Source organism: Rhinolophus sinicus, linkage group LG04 (genome assembly GCF_036562045.2).
Source record: "Rhinolophus sinicus isolate RSC01 linkage group LG04, ASM3656204v1, whole genome shotgun sequence".
Classification (NCBI taxonomy): domain Eukaryota; kingdom Metazoa; phylum Chordata; class Mammalia; order Chiroptera; family Rhinolophidae; genus Rhinolophus; species Rhinolophus sinicus.
This window is the reverse complement of record NC_133754.1, coordinates 57493543-57515000: the sequence shown is the minus strand read 5'-3', so window position 1 is coordinate 57515000 and position 21458 is coordinate 57493543. Positions and strand designations below refer to the sequence as shown.

The following is a 21458-nucleotide window of genomic DNA, read 5'->3' as shown; positions in this document are numbered from 1 at the left end:
AAAAAAGGATGAAGTAAAACAGGTCTACCGGGAAGAAGGTATTTTTTAAAAATTGTTTCTGGAATTTCACTTTTTTAATTAAATTTAAAAATCTGTTCTTTTGCTTATTTTTCTCTCTGTTGAGTAAACTTTGATACACAAGAATAAAGGTTTCTTCAACTTACAGAAAATTTTTGATGAGGTCAACTGACTTAATCACAAAAAGTTAAGAAGAGCTGAAAACAGTAAAATTTACTTAGGTCGTTAATTACCTTAACTCTGACAAACTAATTTTCATACCAATAATGTATACATACACATTAATGACCTTAATGACCAATTGCTTCATTTGTTAATTATAAAACCTCTCTCTCTCTCTCTCTCTCTCCTTCCCCCCTCACCCCAGCACTGTGCTTAACAGCATTTGGAAAACTCCCTGCTAAAAAGAAGTTTGATGGAGGTTTAAAATAAGGTTAAAACAATTAATGGTTAAGGGATGCTGTAAATTTTCTATAACTTTCTACTACCCATGTTATTCTGCTTTCCTAGATAACTGAAAACAGAATACAGATGAACTAAAAACAGTTCATCCTTCATTTCCATCTAGATATAGTGGAAAACAAAACATTAAACAAGAATATAAAAATAGTAAAGAACAACAACTCTGAAAAATAACCTATGTCAGAAAAGCAATCATACCAAATGTCTATTTATGAAGATATAATTCTTACTTTTACACTGAAAAAATAAGGTCATAAGATATTTAGTCCAAAAAAATTATGCAAAAGGAGACACATAGAGGCTGAGAGTAATCAAGATGAATGTAACGTCAAAGATTGTGACGGCAGCCCATCATTATGAAGTAATTCATCAGCATTCTGCACCTTTAGTAATTATTCAGTGAAAGTCAATTTCTAGGGGTGACATCCTAATGAATTATTCCTACTTCTCCTACTATATCTATTTCTCTGTTCACATAGAAGAATGCTCTGATCATAAGTAGGTCTCAGCTACTGCAGTAGAGGAAAATATTATACACCAAAGCAGATGGATTAAGAAAATGTAAGAAACATCAAAGAAATATGCTAAAGTCTTGTCACTCATATTTTCAGAACTATCTTCTTTCAGCTGCTGAAAAAATCTAAATAGTATTAGGGTCGCTTCTTGAAATTTGCCTTTTCTTCAGTATTTTACCATTCTTCCATGAATATCTTAATCAGTCACTGGGCCATAGTCCATTCACAGGCATCCGACATTATTATTTACTTCTAGAACAGTTGCTGCTCCACAAACTTTAGGAGACGTCTTGAAGAAACAAACCTGGTTCTTTGGTTTCTATTGAGGACATGCTGAGACTAGAATTCTCTCTCATACTCAAAGATGACATGGAAGCCAAATTGTGCTGTTTCCAAGGTAGGATGCCTTGAAAAAAGAAAGTTAAAAATCAACCAGCTTTACAAACACAATACTCTAAAAAACCAGTGCAAATTTTCTTACATTTCTCTCTTACATTTAGGATAAGATTGAAAAATAAGTAATTCAAATAAAAAAATTTAATCTTTCACTTCAGTTTCAAATACACTGCATTTTCTCCAAAATTTAAGAGGGCCTCGCAGGGTATACAAAAGTACTGCAAATAATTGACAGTTCCTGAAATTAATAAGAAACGTCAGTTAAAACTGTAAAGAAATTCTGGTGACTGACTTTTTTTTATCTTTACCATAGCCAGGATAGAAGAGGGGCCGTGAGAAAACACTATTTCTCTGCATTCATATCTTACTTGGCAATGCTATGAACAAGCATGGTTTACATTCAGTTGTAAAATGAGCTACTAGACTGATGACCTGGAAATTTTCTCCCAGCCATAAAATTCTGAAATTACATGACATCTGGTGATAAAATCTTGGTACCACTGAACCAAATGTAGGCAAGTCATCTGACTTTGCGTCAATTTTCTCATCTGTAAATACAGGGTTTGTTCTTCTTACAGGGGAAGGTGGTTTAAAATACAGATGTCCAGGCCATGCTCCTGAGGCTAGGCTAAGACATGTTACTTTTATAATAAAGTGTCATTCTGATGCACACTCCTCCTTAGAGAACCACCACACCAGATTAGGTTAGGATCCAGCTCTACCACGCCAAAATTGGTAAAATGGGGCAGTAGAGATTTCATTCATCAACCAGTTGATAGGCTTAAAATAAATGAATCAGTGTATCACTTTCCTTCCCTAAAACCCTCTACTCTGGAAAGAGCCTGAAATTAAGGCTAACGTGTCAATTGGCTAAAAACTTCAAAATAGATTTTAACTTAAAATTTCCCAATTATTTCCTCAGATTTTAAATTGGACACAATGGTAGGACAATATTCATAGTTTTAACTTGCTTCTCTACAAGACATCTCAAAATAAATGATGTTAAAATACAGCAGCATGTCATTTTTTCACTGACTCAAATTATAAAGTTACCCCCAAGACAAACGACACAACCTCCTAAGCAGCAGAAATCATCTGTAATACAGAATACTATACCTGCAGAGCGTGTGTCCTCCCTGGCTGCTAACCAGGTTTGTGACCCATGCTTCATTCAAGGGCACTTCCTCCTCTGAATCCTGAGCAGTGGGTGTGGTGAGGGATTACTCCCCAATAGGTGGAGTCAATTAGATTCAGTGACTCTGTTGAGCCCCAACACCCCCAAAATAATACTGTCAGCTCCCGACAAAGGGATGCAAAACTGGCTTTCAGAAAATATCATTTTCCTTCATCTTGCTGGATTTTGTTTGTAGGCTCTCTCATTGAATTCCACACGGCTTCAAAATGACTTCACTCCACATTTGTTACCAAATCAATAGCACAATTTTACGGTGTAGTCCATTAAAGAAATATTACTTGGTTTGAAGAGGCCTCCTGGCCCCAATGTGTTCTCTATTGCCCAAGATAAGCTGAAAAAGTGGATTAAGATTTTACATGAGAACAAAGCAAATGGACAGACGTGCACAGGAAACCTTCAATAACACTCACATTCCGGTAAATTACTACCACTAGGAGTTTAAGTCTAGTAAGTGTTTTAAAGAGAAAAGTAGTAAGATATCAAGGGCCATTCAGTATTATTTTATTTCACATTAGTTTTCTGATACTAAATTAGTGTCTCAAACAGTCATTGCCCTATGTCCTGGTGAATCACTGTCCTAGAATTAAATACCTTCGAAGAGTTACATACAATCCTCACTCAGCTTTGAGATCAGAAATTCAGTTTCTCTCCCCTTGCCTTTAGTCATTTCAAAATACAGTATCCCCTTAACCATTTCATTATCAACTTTTATCTGGAAAATCGAGCATTGTTTTTGCAGCTCAGAATCATTGCAATATTTTATGCTACTCTGCAATTTTAAAAAAGAGCACCTTTTACAGCTGAGAAAGTATTGTGAACTTTTCGATCTCCTGTCTTCGATTAAGTAAAACTCCTTGGAGAAAGAAACCACACTGACTCAAGATTCAGACTGCCTGTGTCTCCCTACTTATTACTTGCCGTGTGATTTTGGGCAAGTAACTTAATTACCTTGCTGTACCTTAGTTTTCTCATTTGAAATACAGGATTATAATTGCACCTGCTTCAAAAGATTGTCATGAGCATCAAATAAATTAACATGTAAAGGCACCTGTGACAGTATCTGGCACACTTTAAGCACAACATATAATCGTATGTTGACTATAATATTACTTTGTTTTACTTAGCTCCAAATTCTCATACTGTTTCACGTGTGTACACAATGTTTGCCAGACTACAATACTACCTACCTGAGGACTCAGACCACATTTTGAATATCTCTGATGTTTTCCCCATGGTATCTAATATTCACTCAATACATAAACATTAACCTACTCAGTATATATTACACTGGATGAACAAGGAAATTCTCAAACAGTATTATATAAATATATATTCCCTGCCCCCAGTAGCCTGTATTTTGGGTGGGACGACACACAAAACATAGGGAACAATATACAGCTGTAAAAGATTAAATGCCAAAGTATGTGGTATAAACAGCTAACATTCAAAGGGCTCATCGTGGGCTGCAGACTGTGGAAAGCATTAGGCTGTAGTGGTCCTGCCCCTAAAGTTAAGTGGAAAGAAGCGAGACAATTCCAATGTATTTTTGTTAATTTCACAAATATTCACCAAGCACCTTCCTTACACCAGACTCTCTTCTAGATTCTGAGTATATGGTAATGAGCGACACAGAAAAAGTCCTGGCACTCTGGACATTTTAAAGGGCACTCCATGTGAGAGCGAAGTTTTGAAGTAAGGAATGAGAAGGACTTGTCTTCCAATCTGATGAAGCCCGACATCACTTAAATGCCATACAACAAGCAGGAGCCAGTGTTGGCCTTATGGGTCACCCCCGCTTTCTAAAATTCAACAACTTTCCACGTACTGTACTGTATTCTAAATGTCCCATTGTTTCTAAAGCACATTAATGGGATATTTTCCATATTTCTGGATACAAATAACATATAAGAGATTTACAAACACATACAATGTTATTGGAAGTTTTCATAATAGAAGCTGCAATGGCCCAGTTCATAAATTTTATCCAAATGAAACCTATTAATGCTTTCTGTATACCCATGTGCTTTTTCTCCCTCCCCCTACCCCCCAGCCCCTTCTTTACTTCAACTATTGGCTGCCTACAAAAAGTATGTATCTACTAGGAGAGTGCTTGAAGTGCAGGTGGTGGTAAGGATCAGTCACAAGGTGCAAGTATTAACTCCAAAAGGAAACAAGTGCATCTTTTTCTTCTTACATCCTCCCACTGATGACAATTCTCCACTCATCCCCTCCCCAAAGAGAATGCCCTTAGGTAAAGGAACCCTCTTATAAATACTGATCGGCAAAGCATTCTCAATCTTTTCCTCTCCAACGATGGACCACTAGAATCAGAAGATAGGTTAAGTCCAATATGCTCTAATAACAAATAAGACACATTTCCAAGTAGTTCCCTCATCCTCTCCAGTCCTTTCAAATACTTTTACTCTCCTAAGATGCAAACTTAGATCCCACCATCATTCTCATCATGATTATGCCTATATAATTTAAATTTTATCCGTAGAAACAAAGTCAAAATAAACTTCTTGATTATGGAAGTCAAAACTACTGCATTAAATCCAATCAAAAACAACTTCCTAATGCACAAAGTACTAGACTGGACATTAAATGTTTAAGATATTTACAGGCAAACTGAAAACAGGTAGAACGCCTACAATGTAGATAATCTAACATTCTTGACATTCACATACCCATCAATATTAGATTCATCAATGAATAGCCAACTGACTATTTATTTCCTTGGTTTGGTATTGGAAAATTACACTTCCCTGATTCATTGTCTTTTGTTAACCCTTAATTAGGAATGTCACTTAAAAACTAAATGTGGAAAGAGGGAGCCTTTCAGAAAGGGCTATAAAGGCTTTCCCAAAATTTACCTTTTTCCAAAGTCCAGGCACAGGCGGCTTATTGGGTGAAAACGATATGTAATGGGAACTTAAATAAATAAGAGACACAGGGTTTTGGAAACTATTGAATACCGAAATAAAGGAACTAATTGCAGTTCTATGCAACTTTAAAGCCATTTTCCATCGTGAAAAACACATTAATTTACTTTACAAGTCATTTTATATTGCCAACACCCTTATTTTACAAAAACGGAAACAGAAGTAGTAATGTAATTCCACATTTGGACACATTCAAATCAAACTCATGTATTCAAATATTTTTGAGTAACCTATGCTTATGCAAAAAGTTATCCTGGAATATTAAATGAGATAAAGCATGTAGACCATTTGGCACAAGCCTGGCAAACACCCAGTACTCAACATTGCCCATTAATATTGCTCCTAATTTTCCAACCTTATAGTCAAAGTAAATGACTACAAAATTATATATATATTATGTATATATAATATATAAGCTAATAAGTATTAATACTATAAATAAAGCCAGTATATTACTGTACCAAGTAATTCTCTTTATCTAGACAAAGGTGAATTTAATTGTAATAGAATGATCCACAAAGAGAAAACTTGCTAAGGGGTAGTGTTAAATATTAGCTCTTATCTCTGCTTATCAATTAAGAATACCACCTCTACATAGTCTAGCATGAATTATAATTAGCAGTCAGCTGATCCTGGAGAACTAGCTCAAAAGGAATAGTTAAGACCTCAAGCACGTGTACAGATGGCCGTTTATTTGCAAGGCTGCACCAACCACTCAAATCGTATTACTTCAATACAGATGCATACTGAAATCCTACATAAATTCATTACTTGTCTCAAGCTAGAAAACACATGGCTCAAGTCCCTACACCAATTTTTTTGAAATACCAAAAAATCCCTTCAACTGACAATATTACAGCATCCAGGACACATCCAGTTTTTAAAAACCTTCAGTAGTCTCAGCCAACGCATCCTTTATTGTGATAGGGGAAAATGGAAAGACAGTTTGGAGCGCATATGCCTTCTTCAGTAAATATTAAAGTAACTATTAAAAGTAACCCTCGCCCTCATTGCGAAAAAGAATCTTCGTGTTTCCCAGCTTAAGCTCGATTGGTGGGACAATGCACATTCCCCCTCCCAAGCTGAGTCACGCCTGGGGCGCACGAAGCGGGGCGGGAAGAGGCACGGAACTCCGGGTAATGACCTGTCCCCGCTACTTCCCGCCAGGTTTTAGCACACAACTAGATCCACGTGGACTTCTCGGCGGGGGCGACGAGACCTACCGCTACTAGAAGCCCCCGCCAGCCCTAACCCGCCCCGCCTTCCCGCGGGGGCGCAGGGACCGGCGCCAGGGGATCGCGGAGGGCGGCGCGCGCGGCCCGGGCGGGGGGCGGAGCGCGGCGGTGACGCCCCACGGGGGAGGGGAAGGGAGCCCGGCTCCACTCACGCGCCCGGGGGCGGCACCGGGGCCGTCGCTGCGTCTCTGCCGTTCAAAAAGTGAAAGGGGGGTGAAAGGGGGAAGGGAAAGACCTGGCTCCTTGTCTCATCCGGAAACCGACGGGCCGGCAGGAAATGACGAAGGGAGAGGTCGTCCAGGTCCGTGCGGTAACCGGTTCCCGCGAGTCCGGCCCCGACTCCGGGGGGAAAGGGCCCCGAGCGGAGCAGCCTGGTCGCCCGCCGCCTCCGGAGCGAGCAGCGTGAGTGGACCCGCGTCCCAGCGCCTCTCGGGCCCCGATCTCGCGTCACCCGGCCCCGCCCTCCGCCCTCCGCCCTCGCCCCGCCCCGGCCCGGACTCTCGGGGAGGGGAGAGGACGCGAGGGGGGTCGCCGCCCGCCCCACGTCCCCAGCCCGGGCCCTGGAGGCTCCTTCTGCCTTCCTCGCCCTTGCGCGGAGCTTCTCAGGCTCGTAGGGAATAATGGGGCTCTGAGGTCCACAAACGCAGACAAAAAGTGGAAGCAGCTGCATCTGCCGCGCGAACATAGGGCGGGCGCGACGGTCCCCAACCGGGGTGGTTGGGGTCTAGCAGGAGTGTTTTAAGATGGAATCACAGGCCGCCTACGAGCGGCGAAACGCGTAAGATCTCCCGGCCCCTCTGCAGGCTGCCCCTGCCTGCGGCCACTTCCTGAAAAAGGATTACGTTCCATACCCGCTCGACTGCATTTCTTTCCGGGAGGAGCAGGTCTTACAAGATTGGGGTCAGGGCCGGAAGAGTTAAGGTTTGGGAGTCAAATGCATGTGACAGACCTCCCCCTCCACTCCCTAGATTGTGACTTTGGACAAGTTAAACTGTATAACCACCACCACCACCATCTCAGTTTCTTCTGTAAAATGGAGCGTTAGTGCCTCACAGCAGCGTGATTGTCAAGTTTAAGTGAATAAGTGGACTGCCCAGCACTTTTAAGCCCTCAAACGTTAATTGCCTGCCTCCTATTGGTTCCTTCCTCCTCGAGGCCTGTTAGCTTCTACCCTGCTGCGACAGGGACCCAACCGTTAGTACTTCAGAGGACTGAGAAAGAAAATCACATTTATGCAGTGGATTGTGTTATAAGGAACTTGAAACTAAGCGATTCTGATCTGAATTTGTATAAAAATAACAGCTCTAAGAGACAACAGTGATAACATGACACAGACAAGTGATACTCAATTTTAGAACCACCGAGACATGGTATCAGGAACCCCCCAATCAGGAAACTAATTTTAAAACTTATGATGTAGTCACTTGATTCCTAGAAAAGTTCTAGTTCTCAACCTAAAAGTTTATCAAACTAAAACCAAACCTTAGTTGTCATATTTTGGCAACTTTATCTCCGGATACTAATATTTACCTGGAACTTCATTCAGCTCGTCCCACTATCTCCTTACTTGAAGTTGTTCAAGCATTACTGTGCAGGAAAAATATGTGAAAAAAAGTTCAGTTTTCTCAAATGACAAATTTGAGAAATCGATGAATCACGATCCAAACACGTGGCTAACTACATCAGTAGTTAATGAAACATTAACTTGCCAGGAATGAACCATTGTAATGCCCCTGGGCATTTTGCTTTAGACTCAAGAGGAAGGCTGTGGTGTTATGTAGTGACACTGAATAGGTGTATGTGTGTACACGTGATTAGACTGTGGCATGCTGGAAGGGGACGGTCATAGTTCAGACCACATGTGGGCCATGGGTCTGCGCTGTGATTTTTGGATAAGACCATTCCTTATTCCTGGCAGTCTTCCAAAGTCATGCCACTGGTCATGATGGAGGAGTGGGCAGGAAAGGCCTACCCTCAGTGCAAATCTTTCACAATGACACCACTACAAATAACTCCAGTGCATATCCCTGGAACTGGAACAGTAGTGTCATTGCATACCAATGATGTTGTATAATGTATGTTATATAATTCACGTTAAAATTTTACCATCTGGGTCAGCAGTAATTTGAAATTCTCTTTGTTTAAAGGCTGGCATATTTGTAGCAGAGGAAGACAAGCTCTGTAGGATTACACCATTTATTGAGAAGTACAGGAACAGAATTTTGTGAAAAATTGAAGCCAGAAATTAACTTAGCTCACATCCACGTAGGTGTTAGAAAACAGGCAGGAAACACTTTCGTAATTTGTCAGTTAAGTGGCACCTGCAAAATGTTCTAGTGGCCATTGCTGTATGTTTCCTGTTTCTTCCCTAATTTGTTAATAACTCCCAATCCTGAAAGCTACCACCCTTGTTCCATAATTATCCAGGGCCTTCAGCAACATCTCAAATCAGACATCTAAAGTCTTCTCTTTTTGCCAAACACAGTCGTTGGCACCAAGAAAAGTCTAGTTTTTGTAAATCATAAAGACAATTATTAGTCTCTGATCTTCCAAAAGTTTCCATTTCTAAAGTAGGCTGATTATTTACTATAAATCTTGTTATAGTCAGGAAACTCGAGTTCAGTTTTAAGGGATAAGAATTGAAACTTTGAATATGCCAAATTCCCCTGTGCCTCTTACTCTCTTGAAAAGAAAAAAAAAATGACAGCCAGACTTTAATATATAAGAATGGGGTATGGCCTCATATTTAAATAATGTTTAGATCTTGTATCTATAAAGTTTTATAATTTAAAGTAAGTTCTATTTTTATTATTCTCTGGCTAATTTTTACAAGACCAATCTTTATATTCATCAGATACCAATAGATGTTTTCAGAGAAACTATTCTTACCATCAGTTTCTAGACTGTAAGTTAAATGGCCATTCATGATATTCACTTTATTATAAATGAGTTCAGTATGTCCCCAAATGGTCTGACAAAAACTTCAGATATCAGAAAGGGGCAAATATGCCATATGACTTAGGAGCAGGCCTTGGGAAATTTCATTTTATGCAGAGGCAAACTATAAGAAAGAAAACAGGTTTCACCCTTAATACACACTTGGTAACTTACTGAGGCAAATTGACATTAAAGGATATTTTGGAGGCTCATACGACAGATTGCAAGATATTTTAATGGAAGAATTTCTGCAATGCCGTCATTGTAGAATGCCTAAAAAAATTGCAAAATAATTTCTTGGACATTTCAGATACTCTTTTTCTTAGTATTAGAAAATCATTGTCTTCTTCTTAGAAACTATAGTACAGTTATCACCTATCATTTGTTCAGTTTTTCTTTTTTTTAATGGAATGTCTGAAATAACACTTCTGGATTTCTTTCACATATTAGGTCATTTTATTTAGGCTTACCTTTTATGTCCAACACAGGGGAGGAACTTTCTCTCTAAGGAAAAATTCAGTTACCTTCCCAAACAAATCAGAAACCGTTACTCTTTTACTTGCTATTTGATACACTTGCTATGACCACTCTTTAACTTTCTGTGGGAATGTCAAAAGAATGCATTTCCTTGAATGAAGTCACAGCTGTGTAAATAGCAAAAATTAACTTTTTATCCCATAGTTTCTTTCAACCACATTTGGCCAGCTGGCCAAAACTAGATAAAGCTCCCAACGTTTTCCCGTTGCAGAGGGAGGAGGCATATGGGAGAGCATTGTTTTGACTATCACATCTTTTCTAGGCTGCTGTCATGAGTGCAACAGTATTTCTCAGCCAGTTGTTTGAGTCTGTTTCAAGTATTCATGCTTTAAACTGGATAATAGTTACAGTTTAGAAAATGTGCAATGACAATTCAACCTGGATCTTTTTAGTAATGTGATTTTTTAACCCTGAATTTTAACCTTTATGTAGAAGCCTTAATGTTTCAAAGTTGAAAATAAGGGGAAATAAGTTATATACCTAGACCAGGGGTTGGCCAACTTTTTCTTAAAGGACCGGATTATAAATATTTTGGGCTTTGAGGGCTGTGAGGCAAAAGTAAAAAAGATATTATATTGGTATTCATAACCATTTAAAATGCATCCATTTAGAAATGTACAACCCTTCTTGGCTCCTAGACAGACTGGAGTTGGCCAACCCTTCTCCAGACAGTCGTACTGTCATCACTCGCTAAGAGAAACCCTGGGGACAGACGGGTGGCTCAGTTGGTTAGAGCGTGAGCTCTGGATAACAGGGTTGTGGGTTCGATTCCCACATGGGCCAGCGGGCTGCACCCTCCGCAACTAGAATGAAGACAACTTAGAATGAAGACAACGAGCTGCCACTGAGCTCCCTGGTGGCTGGATGGCTCAGTTGGTTGGAGTGCATGCAACCACAAGGTTGCCGGTTCGACTCCTGCAAGGGGTGGTGGGCTGCGCCCCCTGCAACTAAGATTGAACAACGGCAACTGGACCTGGAGCTGAGCTGCCCCCTCCACAACTACACAACTAAGATTGAAAGGACAACAACTTGACTTGGAGCTGATAGGTCCTGGGAAAAGCATACTGTTCCCCAATAAAGTCCTGGAAATACCAAAAAAAAAAAAAAGAAAGAAAGAAACCCTGCTCTCTCTTCTTTCTTACAGCCCCATGCCTGGGGGTTACGGCGTGATGGGTGACGATGACTCTATCGATTACAGCGTCCACGAGGCCTGGAACGAAGCCACCAACGTCTACTTGGTAGTAATCCTTGTTAGCTTCGGCCTCTTCGTGTATGCCAAGAGGTAAATGCTTGAGTATCTCAGGGTACATAAGAACCTGGGTATTTAAAAGCTTTGCAGGTTTGTTTGTTTTATCTGAATTAAATGCACAAAAATAATTTCACCAGCATTTTTTGTTCCTGCTATGAAAGCACTGTTTACTTGTGTCTATCCTCAAGCATAGACACCAAGGTTTGGCTTTGAAAACCCCTTTGCCTTAAGAGAAAGAGATTTGAGTGCAGCTCTTGGCACCCAGACCAGCTGCTCTGCACTCACATTCTGTCATTTCTAATACCGTGTTTCCCCGAAAATAAGACCTAGCCGGATAATCATGCATCTTTTGGAGCAAAAATTATAGTAAACTAAGACCGGGTCTATAATATAATATAATATAGTATAGTATAGTATAGTATAGTATAGTATAATATAATATAATATAATATAATATAATTAATATATAATATAATATAATACCGGGTCTTATATTAATTTTTGCTCTGAAAGACGCAGTAGAGCTGATTGTCCGGCGAGGTTTTATTATTGGGAAACACGGTTCAATTCAGTTTTATCATCTGGCCTGTGTTCACGGTTACCCTCGGATGATCACATTTTTGGGGCCTCATCCCTAAAATGCAGAAACACTAACTCTCATGTGCTCGACAATTCTCTCTTCACACATTTTAAGCTTTCCCTTCTGTTTCTTGTGCATGACTATATCACAGTACTACTTGAACAATATTGATATTATCTGATTACTTGTTTATCTATTCCACAGAAACTTCAGCCCCTTGAGAACAAGAACCTTTAACCTGTGTGTTCTTAGTGTGCTAGATAGTGTAAATAAATATTTCCTACATTAATTCTAGATGTTGTAGCAAAATTTAACTGTTCTTTTCCACACTTGCTGGCTCCTTTAAGTACAGTTAAAAAAAAAAGGTGCTTTAAAGAGGAAAAGCAGTATTAGTTGGACTGACTGGCTTCTGCTTACAGCCACGTGCTTCATACTGTCCTCTACCAAAGTAAAAAAGGCATCAGATAATTGAAAATAATTAGTAATCCCCAAATAATTACTGTTTGGCCTGGGGAATAGTTTCGAGCCTATACTTTCTCTCAGACATGCAGTCTCACCCTTCCCTGCCTTCTGCCCCCTGGAGCAGCCGGCCCATTGGCCCTGGACTCTAGGAAATAGGTGAAAGAAGGCTTCACATATCATCACTGGTCCACTGTAGGAAACAGCTTTCCTCTAAAAATAGCCACCGCCTCCTTCCCAACCCAGTTTTAAAAGCAGAGGCACACTGTTGTTAATTTTAAATAGATGGCCGTGCTGTTGTATTTGAGAAATACATTTATTCATTATTTTCCAAAATTAAGGTCTGCTCACATTCTGTTTATTGTTGAACCCAGAAATTTAGCTTTCTTTGGATGACATGAGAGAGAGGTAAAAAGTCAGATGCTTGCTTGTTTATGCATTTTTCCATACAATATTTGGCTTTTTGGGGGGAGGGAGTAGAGACACAATGGAGGTACAATCACTTTGTTGCATTAAGAGCTACTTTTCTTCCTTATAGCTGTGTTGCTGTACTTGTACAGCTTCATACTATTTAGTGAAAGAAAGAATACTTGAGCCAAAGAAGCATCTCACAGAGACAAAATAAGGATGGATTCCTTGCCATTTAAGTCCTTTTAATGTAGTTTCTGATTACAACGGTCATGAGAATATTACAATCCCATAGATGTTAATACAAATCTCTCTCCTGCATTGGTTTTGTGTTTTAGGAATAAAAGGAAAATTATGAGGATATTCAGTGTGCCACCTACAGCAGAAACATTGTCAGAGCCCAACTTTTATGACACAATAAGCAAAATTCGTTTAAGACAGCAACTGGAAATGTATTCTATTTGTAAGTATATTCTGTGCTGACTTTTGTATATATATATATATATATATATATATATATATATATATATATAATCGATTTTTTTTTTTTTTTGCAGTTGAGTCCAGCTAGCAAAAGGTTATCAGAAATAGTTGGTAATGAAAACTTAGTGCCTTTTTCAGCTGCTCGACACAGTTTCAGCAAAGGCAGATTTGTATGAAGTTAATGCCTCAGGAGCCCGCACTTCTATGGAGCCCTTCCAAGACCCATAGAAGAGCCCTAGCAATGGGTTCATGTAATCATAACTTTTGCAAATTTTGCAAAAATTAGCTATTTTAATCATCAGTTAAGATTGCTATGTTCTCTTACTCTAATTTGCCCTCCTTTGCACTTCTCGTGTGGAATGGCATTGAAGGGGCCAAGAGCATTTTGAGGACCCGTCTAAGGAGAAATTGAGTTAGAGTTACTTTTAGTTGGGGTTTGAATTTTGTATTTGTGGAGTTTACAGTCACTTCTATTACAAATAAACCATGCCAAAGCAGTATAGGAATGGCTTCCAGGAATATGGCATGTGACATCCATGTGCAAGGCCAGAGGTCATGTCTCAATATTAATGTATTCTGTAGTACTGAACACAATGAGTATGTAGGTAGTCGAAAGAAACAAAGTTTAAAATATATACAGCCACAAGGAATTGTACATCTAAGCCACAAGTGTTTATGCCACCATTTAAAAGAATGAGGTATGGACTCCGTGGTGTATCATTAAGAAAAGCAAGATATACCTTACTGTATTTTGCAGTGTATAATGCACTCCAGTATATAATGTGCACCTACTTTTTGGGCCAAACTTTCAATGAAAATAATCTTTCGTTTTTAATTTTTTAATTCAAAATTTTATTTGTTTACATTGCGGTACTTGTTTTTTGTATTATAAAGGAATTTTAGCACTTATTTCTTTTTTTTTTTTTTTAAAGATTTTTCTTTTTTTTTATTGGGGAAGGGGAACAGGACTTTATTGGGGAACAGTGTGTACTTCCAGGACTTTTTTTTTTTTTTTCCCAAGTTAAGTTGTTGTTCTTTCAATCTTAGTTGTGGAGGGTGCTGTTCAGCTTCAAGTTGTTGTCCTTTCAGTCTTAGTTGTGGAGGGCGCAGCTCAGCTCCAGGTCCAGTTGCCGTTGCTAGTTGCAGGGGGCATAGCCCACCATCCCTTGTGGGACTCGAGGAATTGAACTGGCAACCTTGTGGTTGAGAGCCCACTGGCCCATGTGGGAATCGAACCGGCAGCCTTCGGAGTTAGGAGCATGGAGCTCTAACCGCCTGAGCCACCGGGCCGGCCCAGCACTTATTTCTTAATATATTATGGTACAAGAAATTTTATGTAACAAATGACTGCAAAACACAAGAACAAAAGCAAGGTACAATAAATTTTATGTACTGGTAACAAATTTATTATGTTTATGCATCATAGAAAGCCAAGAACTCATCATTGTTGTAAGTTTGTTGTAAGTTCAACAAAACCAATTATCGTATTCCAGGGTATTATTTTGTGGATATCATTATCGATTTCTAGAGTTACACTTTTAACTCATAAGCATAAATAAAAGAAAAACATTTATATAGATATGGAATTAGGACTACCCATGTATAATGAGCATCTTAATATTTCCCTCACAAATCTGGGCAAAAAAGTGCACATTATACACAGCAAAATAAGGTAATAGCATATATACTAGGATGTCACTCTTTTGAAATCAAATTACCAAAACATCTATGTGTAATATAAATGTTCTATTTAATTGTGAAGCATAGAGGAAGGCTTGGAGAGACACACATCAAATTATTAACATGCGTTACCTTGATGGGGACAGGGTGGGATTTAAGCAAAAAAGACTGGACATTCTTAAAAGAAAGATTTCTACAGTAAACTTAAATATGAGAGGTAGAGAGAGAGTATGCACGTGCATGCATACAAAAAGAAGCAAGGAGTGAAATTTTAGGTGAAAAGTAGAAAAATATATATATACATATACATGTATACATATATACTTTACACAAGTAGAACCTCTAAAAAATTCTTCACTGTTTCCTCTTTTGTTCCTTCTGCTTTTTGTACCATATGCATATGTTACCAGTTCAAAGTAAGAAGTAAAACTAATATAGCATTATTCACCATAACCAAAAGGTGGAAACAATCCAAATGTCCTTGACAGATGAATGGATGCACAAAATGTGGTACATAAATACAGTAGAATATTACTCAGCTTTTAAGAGGAAGGAAGTTCTAACACTTGCTATAACACAGATGAACCTTGAAGACGTTATTCTTCATAATGCTTATAATGAAATGAAATAAGCCAGTCACAAAAGAACAAATATTGTATGGCTTCACTTATATGAGGCAAATTTACAGACAGTAAGTAGAACGGTGGTTGCCAGGAACTGGGGGAAGAGAAAATGGGGAGTTATTGTTTAATAGCTAGAGTTCAGTTTGGGATGATCAGAAGAGTTTTGTGAATGGACGGTGGTGATATTTGCACAACAACGTGAATGTAGTTCATGCTACTGAACTGTCTACTTAACAGTGGTTAAGATGGTGAACACAAAGTGGGATTTATAGATGATGTATTACAGAATTGTACCCCTGAAATATATGTAACTTTACTAACAATTGTCACCCCAATAAATTTTAATTAAAAAAATTGTTCAAATGGCAGATTTTATGTATATTTTCCTAACCAAAAAAAAATCCTTAAAATAAACTTCAGTATTAAAATATGGAGCCAGAGATTTGTGTGGGAAATTAGAGGTTACCTCCTAGCAGTGATGTGTTCAGCAGTATAGCATATACTATTATAAACCCAGTGTACAGTTTTTTCTTCTTTGATGGGAAAAGCATATGATAAAATTTATCAGAATTCCTGTGTTTGTAAGGTGTTCTAGTTTTCTATTGCTGCTGTAATAAATTACTACAAATTCAGACTTAAATAACACAAATGAAAAGGTGAAGGGATTAGAAAGTACAAATTGGCAGTCACAGGGATGTGAAATACAGGATGGGGAATATAATCAATAATGTATAGATTATGTTGGGTGCCAGATGGGCACTGGACTTATCGAGGGGATCACTTCATAGACTGTGTAGATGCCTGACCACTGCGCTGTCCACCTGAAGCTGAGTCTGTACATCTGTATAGTCACAGGATGTAAAATACCGCATAGGTAATACAGTTAGTGGTATTTTAACAGCTACATACGATATCAGGGGGGTAGTAGACTTTAGGCGGGTTATCACTTTGTGAGGGGTGTAAATGTCTAATCATTATGTTGTTTTGTACACCTGAAACTAGAATAAATAAATAAAATATATGATGAGAAGGAAAAAATCCACACATGTACTGTCTTACAGTTTTGTAGATTGGAAGTCCTACAACAGTCTGGGATAAAATCAAGGTGTCAGCAGGATTCCATTTCTTTGTGCTCTAGAGGAAATCTGTTGCTGGCATTTGCAGCTTCTAGAGGCTACCCACATTCCTTGCTTTGTGGCTCCATTCCTCCAACTTCAAAGCCAGCAGCATTGTATCTTTCTGATCATTCTCCCAGTTTTATATCTCCCTTTCTCACTGAACTCAGCCAGGAAAGGTTCTCTCATTTTTAAAGGCCCATGTGATTAGGTTGGGCCAGATTGTCGAGGGTCATCTCCCCCTCTCAGCGTCCTTACCTTACTCACACCTGCGAAGTCCCCTTTGCCCTGTAAGGTAACACGTTCACAGATTATGGGGACTATACAGGGATCTCTTTGGAAGCCATTACTTTTATAAACTGAGTATATGTGCGAGTTTGCACATTTAATGAATCCCCTCACATTGGATCATTCTCAGTGTTTGACATACCTAGTCGTGAAACGTCGGGCAGTTCAAGAGGAAATAGCAAACAAAATTATTTTTCTTGAAGAGGACTCCCAAAGCTGTATAAGCTTTAGGCCACAAAAAAATCTGGATTCACCCTGAGTAGCATAAACAAATAATATCCCTTTCTTGCCTAGGAAAAACTTAATGAACAGACTGAAAGTTTTAAAGCTAAGAAGTGAGTGACACTCATGAAGATTTTAGCCCTATACTTGCCCTAGTTTCAGGTTAAGATCATTCTTCAATAAACATTTCTCAGAAGTACAAAGAGAATATAAAATTACATATCTGTCTTTTCTTCTAGTTTATATTGATGACAATATTCAATAATAGGTCTCTGAGGCTTATAAGTTAAAATATAGTCAAATTCCTTGTGATGTGGACAAAAGCATTTTTTTAATATGGAAATGGGGGACAAGAAAGCAGGAAATTACAAAGCAGTATTATAATTTAATTTAATAGCTTAATTTAAAGTTAATTATAAATAAAATAATATAAAGTTAATTATAATTTAAAGCTCTGGATAATCCTGATATACAAATAATAATAGACATATAAAAATGGCCATCAGCAGTGTTGTGAAATGAGAGGATCACAAAGTACACTAAGTTTCCTCATGAAAAAAGAATGTTTAATTTTAAGCTAATTCTTTACTGGGAATCATGACTTGACTGATTTAATGTTAGCTAGTAATTATTTTGGTATTTTATTAATTTTATCTTTTTTTCCTTGTTTTTTGTTTTGTTTGTTTTTAATAGCAAGGAAATATGAGTATCAGCAGCCACAAAACCAAGCCGACAGTGTACAGCTCTCGTTGGAATGAAATCTCAGAAAATGAGCAACATGAGTAATTGTTAAACAGTATGGTAGCAAGTTCCTAATTCTACTAAATCATGAACAGCATTTTTTTAAACTTCTGTCTCCATAAAATCATTTTACTTGTGACTTTTCCCCTATTATTTGTGTTTTATATTGCTTTTTAAAATTGTATCTCCAAGTCATTTGTTACACAAATAAAAATTGGCCCAAAGGCCTGAAAACAGTCTGCATATACCGAGGAAGATATTACAGAATATAACCAAAGATGATGATTTTACATTGTGAAGACCTTTGATTTCTTCAGGATATAATCAGTCAGGAATGAAAACCCATCTTGGGTGTGAGAATCCAGAGCTTATGCCACTTTGATTTAAATATTTTTGCAAAATTAAAAAATGAAAATCCAGTCAATTGGAATAATTTCCTCTCAGATTGTATTCTGTGATGGATAATGGACTAATTTGAGTTCTTACTGCTGTTGTTACCACCCTTTAATTGAATTAACTATTTGCTTTTTCAGAACTTGCACAGTAGACTGTCTTTTCTGCATTTTGAAGCATACCCATCTGCTACTTGTGGAAGCTTTCTGTGACTGGAATTTTTCCCCCTTTAATTGTATTTGTACGAATTTGTTTGCTTTTTATTTTTTTTAATCCCATAGTTTCATTTCTACCACAGGAGTCTTCTGTAGGCCATACTGGGGCCATTCTGCTGAATAAATGGACGCCTCTATTTTGGAATTGGCAACTTGGTTTACGGTCTTTGGACTATCAGTGTTTAATGTAACTGTCTGGTTTCTTGCGCTTTTTTAGCATAAGCTTCCCTGAAGACTCATATCTTGTACCATTTCATACTGTACATTGAAATGTTTTTACCTAACTTTTAATATTTATTTAGATAAAAGCTGGTTGGAGGTGGTGGCAGTGAAGTTTAACTGTCCATGTAAATGGCCAAGAGTTAGTTTTTGAATCAAAGCTATTCTTAATTTTAAGAGTTAGAGTTAATATTTCAGCATTACTTTTTTTCCCCTTTATAATTGTGAAATAAAAGAATATAAATTTAAATGAAAAGGTTTAGACCAAATAAAATCATTCAGGGAAACTGCATTTACTTTTAAAACATAACTATGTCACACTCAAAAATGTATATATTGTATAAGGTGAATTGTTGACCAAGTGGAATAATTCTTTCTTAACTCACAAATGAGTGAATGCACCACCTATACATAGAATGAAAAACCACGTATAGCTAAAAAGATTGTAAACAGTTATAATTACAGGCCGGTGGTAGCAGAGCAGCAAGGAGACAATCTTCTTAAACTTTGCTTTGCTCTTAGGAGAACCACTGTATATTTCCATGAGCAGATAATGTAATCAAGACCAGGAACAGTTTACTTGCTGTCACTGACTTGTGGCACAATCTGGACAAATTACAAAAACTGGCTATCTCAGATGACTTGTAAAAATGGTGTACATAAATAAATATAACTGACTGTGATTATTTTTATTTGCATCCACTAGATAGAGGCAGTCATAGCTAAAATCCGGTAGATCACTTGGTGAGCATCAAATCTTGCCAAATAAGGGAGGATGAATTCCTCATTTTTCTCTAAAGCTACCTGATGGGAATCACTCACCCCCACTGGCAGGAACAACAGAAAGTCTGCCTTTGAAGTTGCTTCTCTGCTTCAACAGCTGAACTGGAAAAGGGGTGGAAGCCTGCACACTTCAAAGCAGCCCCAGCTGATTGTTCTGTTTCTGCCCCCCAAATCCACCAAGGATTCAACGAAATTATTTTCTTTGGAAGAAAAATGGAATGACTAATAAACTGGTAACTAACACTTATGTTCTCCTTTTCGTTGTTCTCTTTTTCAATGCATAAGCGGCTCAGCAATAAGCACCAGTCAGCCTTTATTGATACACAGCTTGAGTGTGTTAAATAATTGATGTTTAGCTGATGCACGAAGGGAAGAAGTTGGACTCAAGGGCACAGATGTTTGCCATCAACCTCACACTGTTTCAGGTGGAGTTATTTATATGATTCATCAGAAACTGAAATGCAGAGCTTATGGTAAAATTGGTGTAATAACCAGTCAGAAATACTTTAAGTATTGAGTAGCAATAACAAAATAGTGGTAATAAAAATAATTTCAGATATGAAGATAACAAATGTGTCTTAGGAAATAAAGAGAAGGAACCAAGTCATTCAAGAAATAGTTATGAAATATAAACTCTGTGGGTACAGAGCCAGGAGTGCAGTTTCCAGGCTCTCGGCCTCACGTGGAAAGGTGCTGGCTCCTTTCCAGTAATGGCCATCAACTGTGATTGGATGGCCATCAGCTGTGGCTAGTTGGCCGTCAGCTGTACCAGTGAGCCATTGGCCACTAATAAAACTGCTGTGGCTACGCTAGCAGCGGATGGTGGCTGGCAAGCGGGGATTGCAGTTAGCAAGGGTTTGGTTGGTTGGTTGGCAGAGAAGTGGACGGCGGATTGCAGATCGTGTGGATCCTACTTCGTGTGTCTTGCCAGGCCGCCAGCGAGACTATAGTGGTATGACTCCCCTATCTATGGCTCCGTTGTTCCTTTTTGGCCTCGCCATGTCCTGTGTTCTTGGGAACAGGAGCTGAGACCCTGCATGACACGGCGCAGCAAGCAGGGTATGGTGTCAGCCGAAACTCCAAAAGGTAATGGAGCAGTTTTTATGTATGAACACTCAGTCTCAGGAAGATCAGGAGGAGCAGCTGCCTGAGAGCTGGACCCCCGTGGAGGGGTGGGAGGACGTGGACGGTTCTCCAACCAGCATAGGCCGGAGAAAGCAAAGGTCATTGTGGCCCTGTGGGCTGGGAAGGGCTTGCTGACGCAGCCTCAATGCAGGACTTGTAGTCCCGGGAGGAAACACTTGCTGAGTCCTCTGTGGGACATGCGGGTGAAGTCAAGGTCATCCCTCACCCCAGGTTGGGGAGGACTTGGAGCCCTTGCCCTGCGGAGAGGGCACACGTTGTAGAGCCGGCGCACGGCCCTGGCGAATGACTGGACTATGGGGAATTGCCTTCCATCCCTGATTTGATGGACCACTTGACTGCTTGGGAACTTACCACCATGTAGTGGAACTGGCAGATGTTTGCTTCCTGGGTCTCACCCCGCCGCCACCAGCAAGACTGGTGCAGGAAGACCCTTTGTTGGGGTGCAGGCGGATGTTTACTTTCTGTGTCTCCACCAGCCACCATCGAGAATATGTAAGCACCTTGGCTGTAAGCCATTATTGTTCCAGCACGGTACCCTGAGAAACCCTGGCTGTGCCCAGAAAGTCTGGTGGTACCCTGAGAAACCCTGGCTGTGCCCAGAAAGTCTGGCTGTGCCC

The 21458-nt window shown here is 39.1% G+C and overlaps 2 protein-coding genes across 7 annotated transcripts in view; one reads left to right on the top strand and one right to left on the bottom strand.

Annotated features, from left to right (window-relative positions):
- SLC20A2 (solute carrier family 20 member 2) overlaps nt 1-8429 on the bottom strand; it is a 92062-nt gene extending 83633 nt beyond the window's left edge. Inside the window, exons 1-3 of one of the 5 annotated variants that reach the window (XM_074329593.1) lie at nt 8294-8429; nt 2508-2917; nt 1300-1401 (exon numbers count right to left, since the gene is read on the bottom strand). The gene's annotated coding sequence lies outside the window, so the exon portion shown is untranslated. Of the gene's footprint in view, nt 1-1299; nt 1402-2507; nt 2918-6915; nt 7139-8293 lie in introns of those variants that run through there. The other 4 variants (XM_019742052.2, XM_074329594.1, XM_019742053.2 and 1 more) reach the window with 4 other exon arrangements.
- On the top strand, nt 6607-19938 carry SMIM19 (small integral membrane protein 19). Of its 2 annotated transcripts, none has more exons than XM_019742057.2 (4): nt 6607-6664; nt 11382-11519; nt 13272-13396; nt 18038-19938. In XM_019742057.2, the coding sequence occupies exons 2-4, from the start codon at nt 11386-11388 to the stop codon at nt 18100-18102; spliced, it is 324 nt and encodes a 107-aa protein (XP_019597616.1). In that variant the 5' UTR covers nt 6607-6664; nt 11382-11385; the 3' UTR covers nt 18103-19938. The 2 variants fall into 2 exon arrangements, with proteins under 2 accessions (XP_019597616.1, XP_019597615.2); XM_019742056.2 differs by lacking the exon at nt 6607-6664 and adding an exon at nt 7032-7165.
- The last annotated feature ends 1520 nt before the right edge of the window (nt 19939-21458 follow it).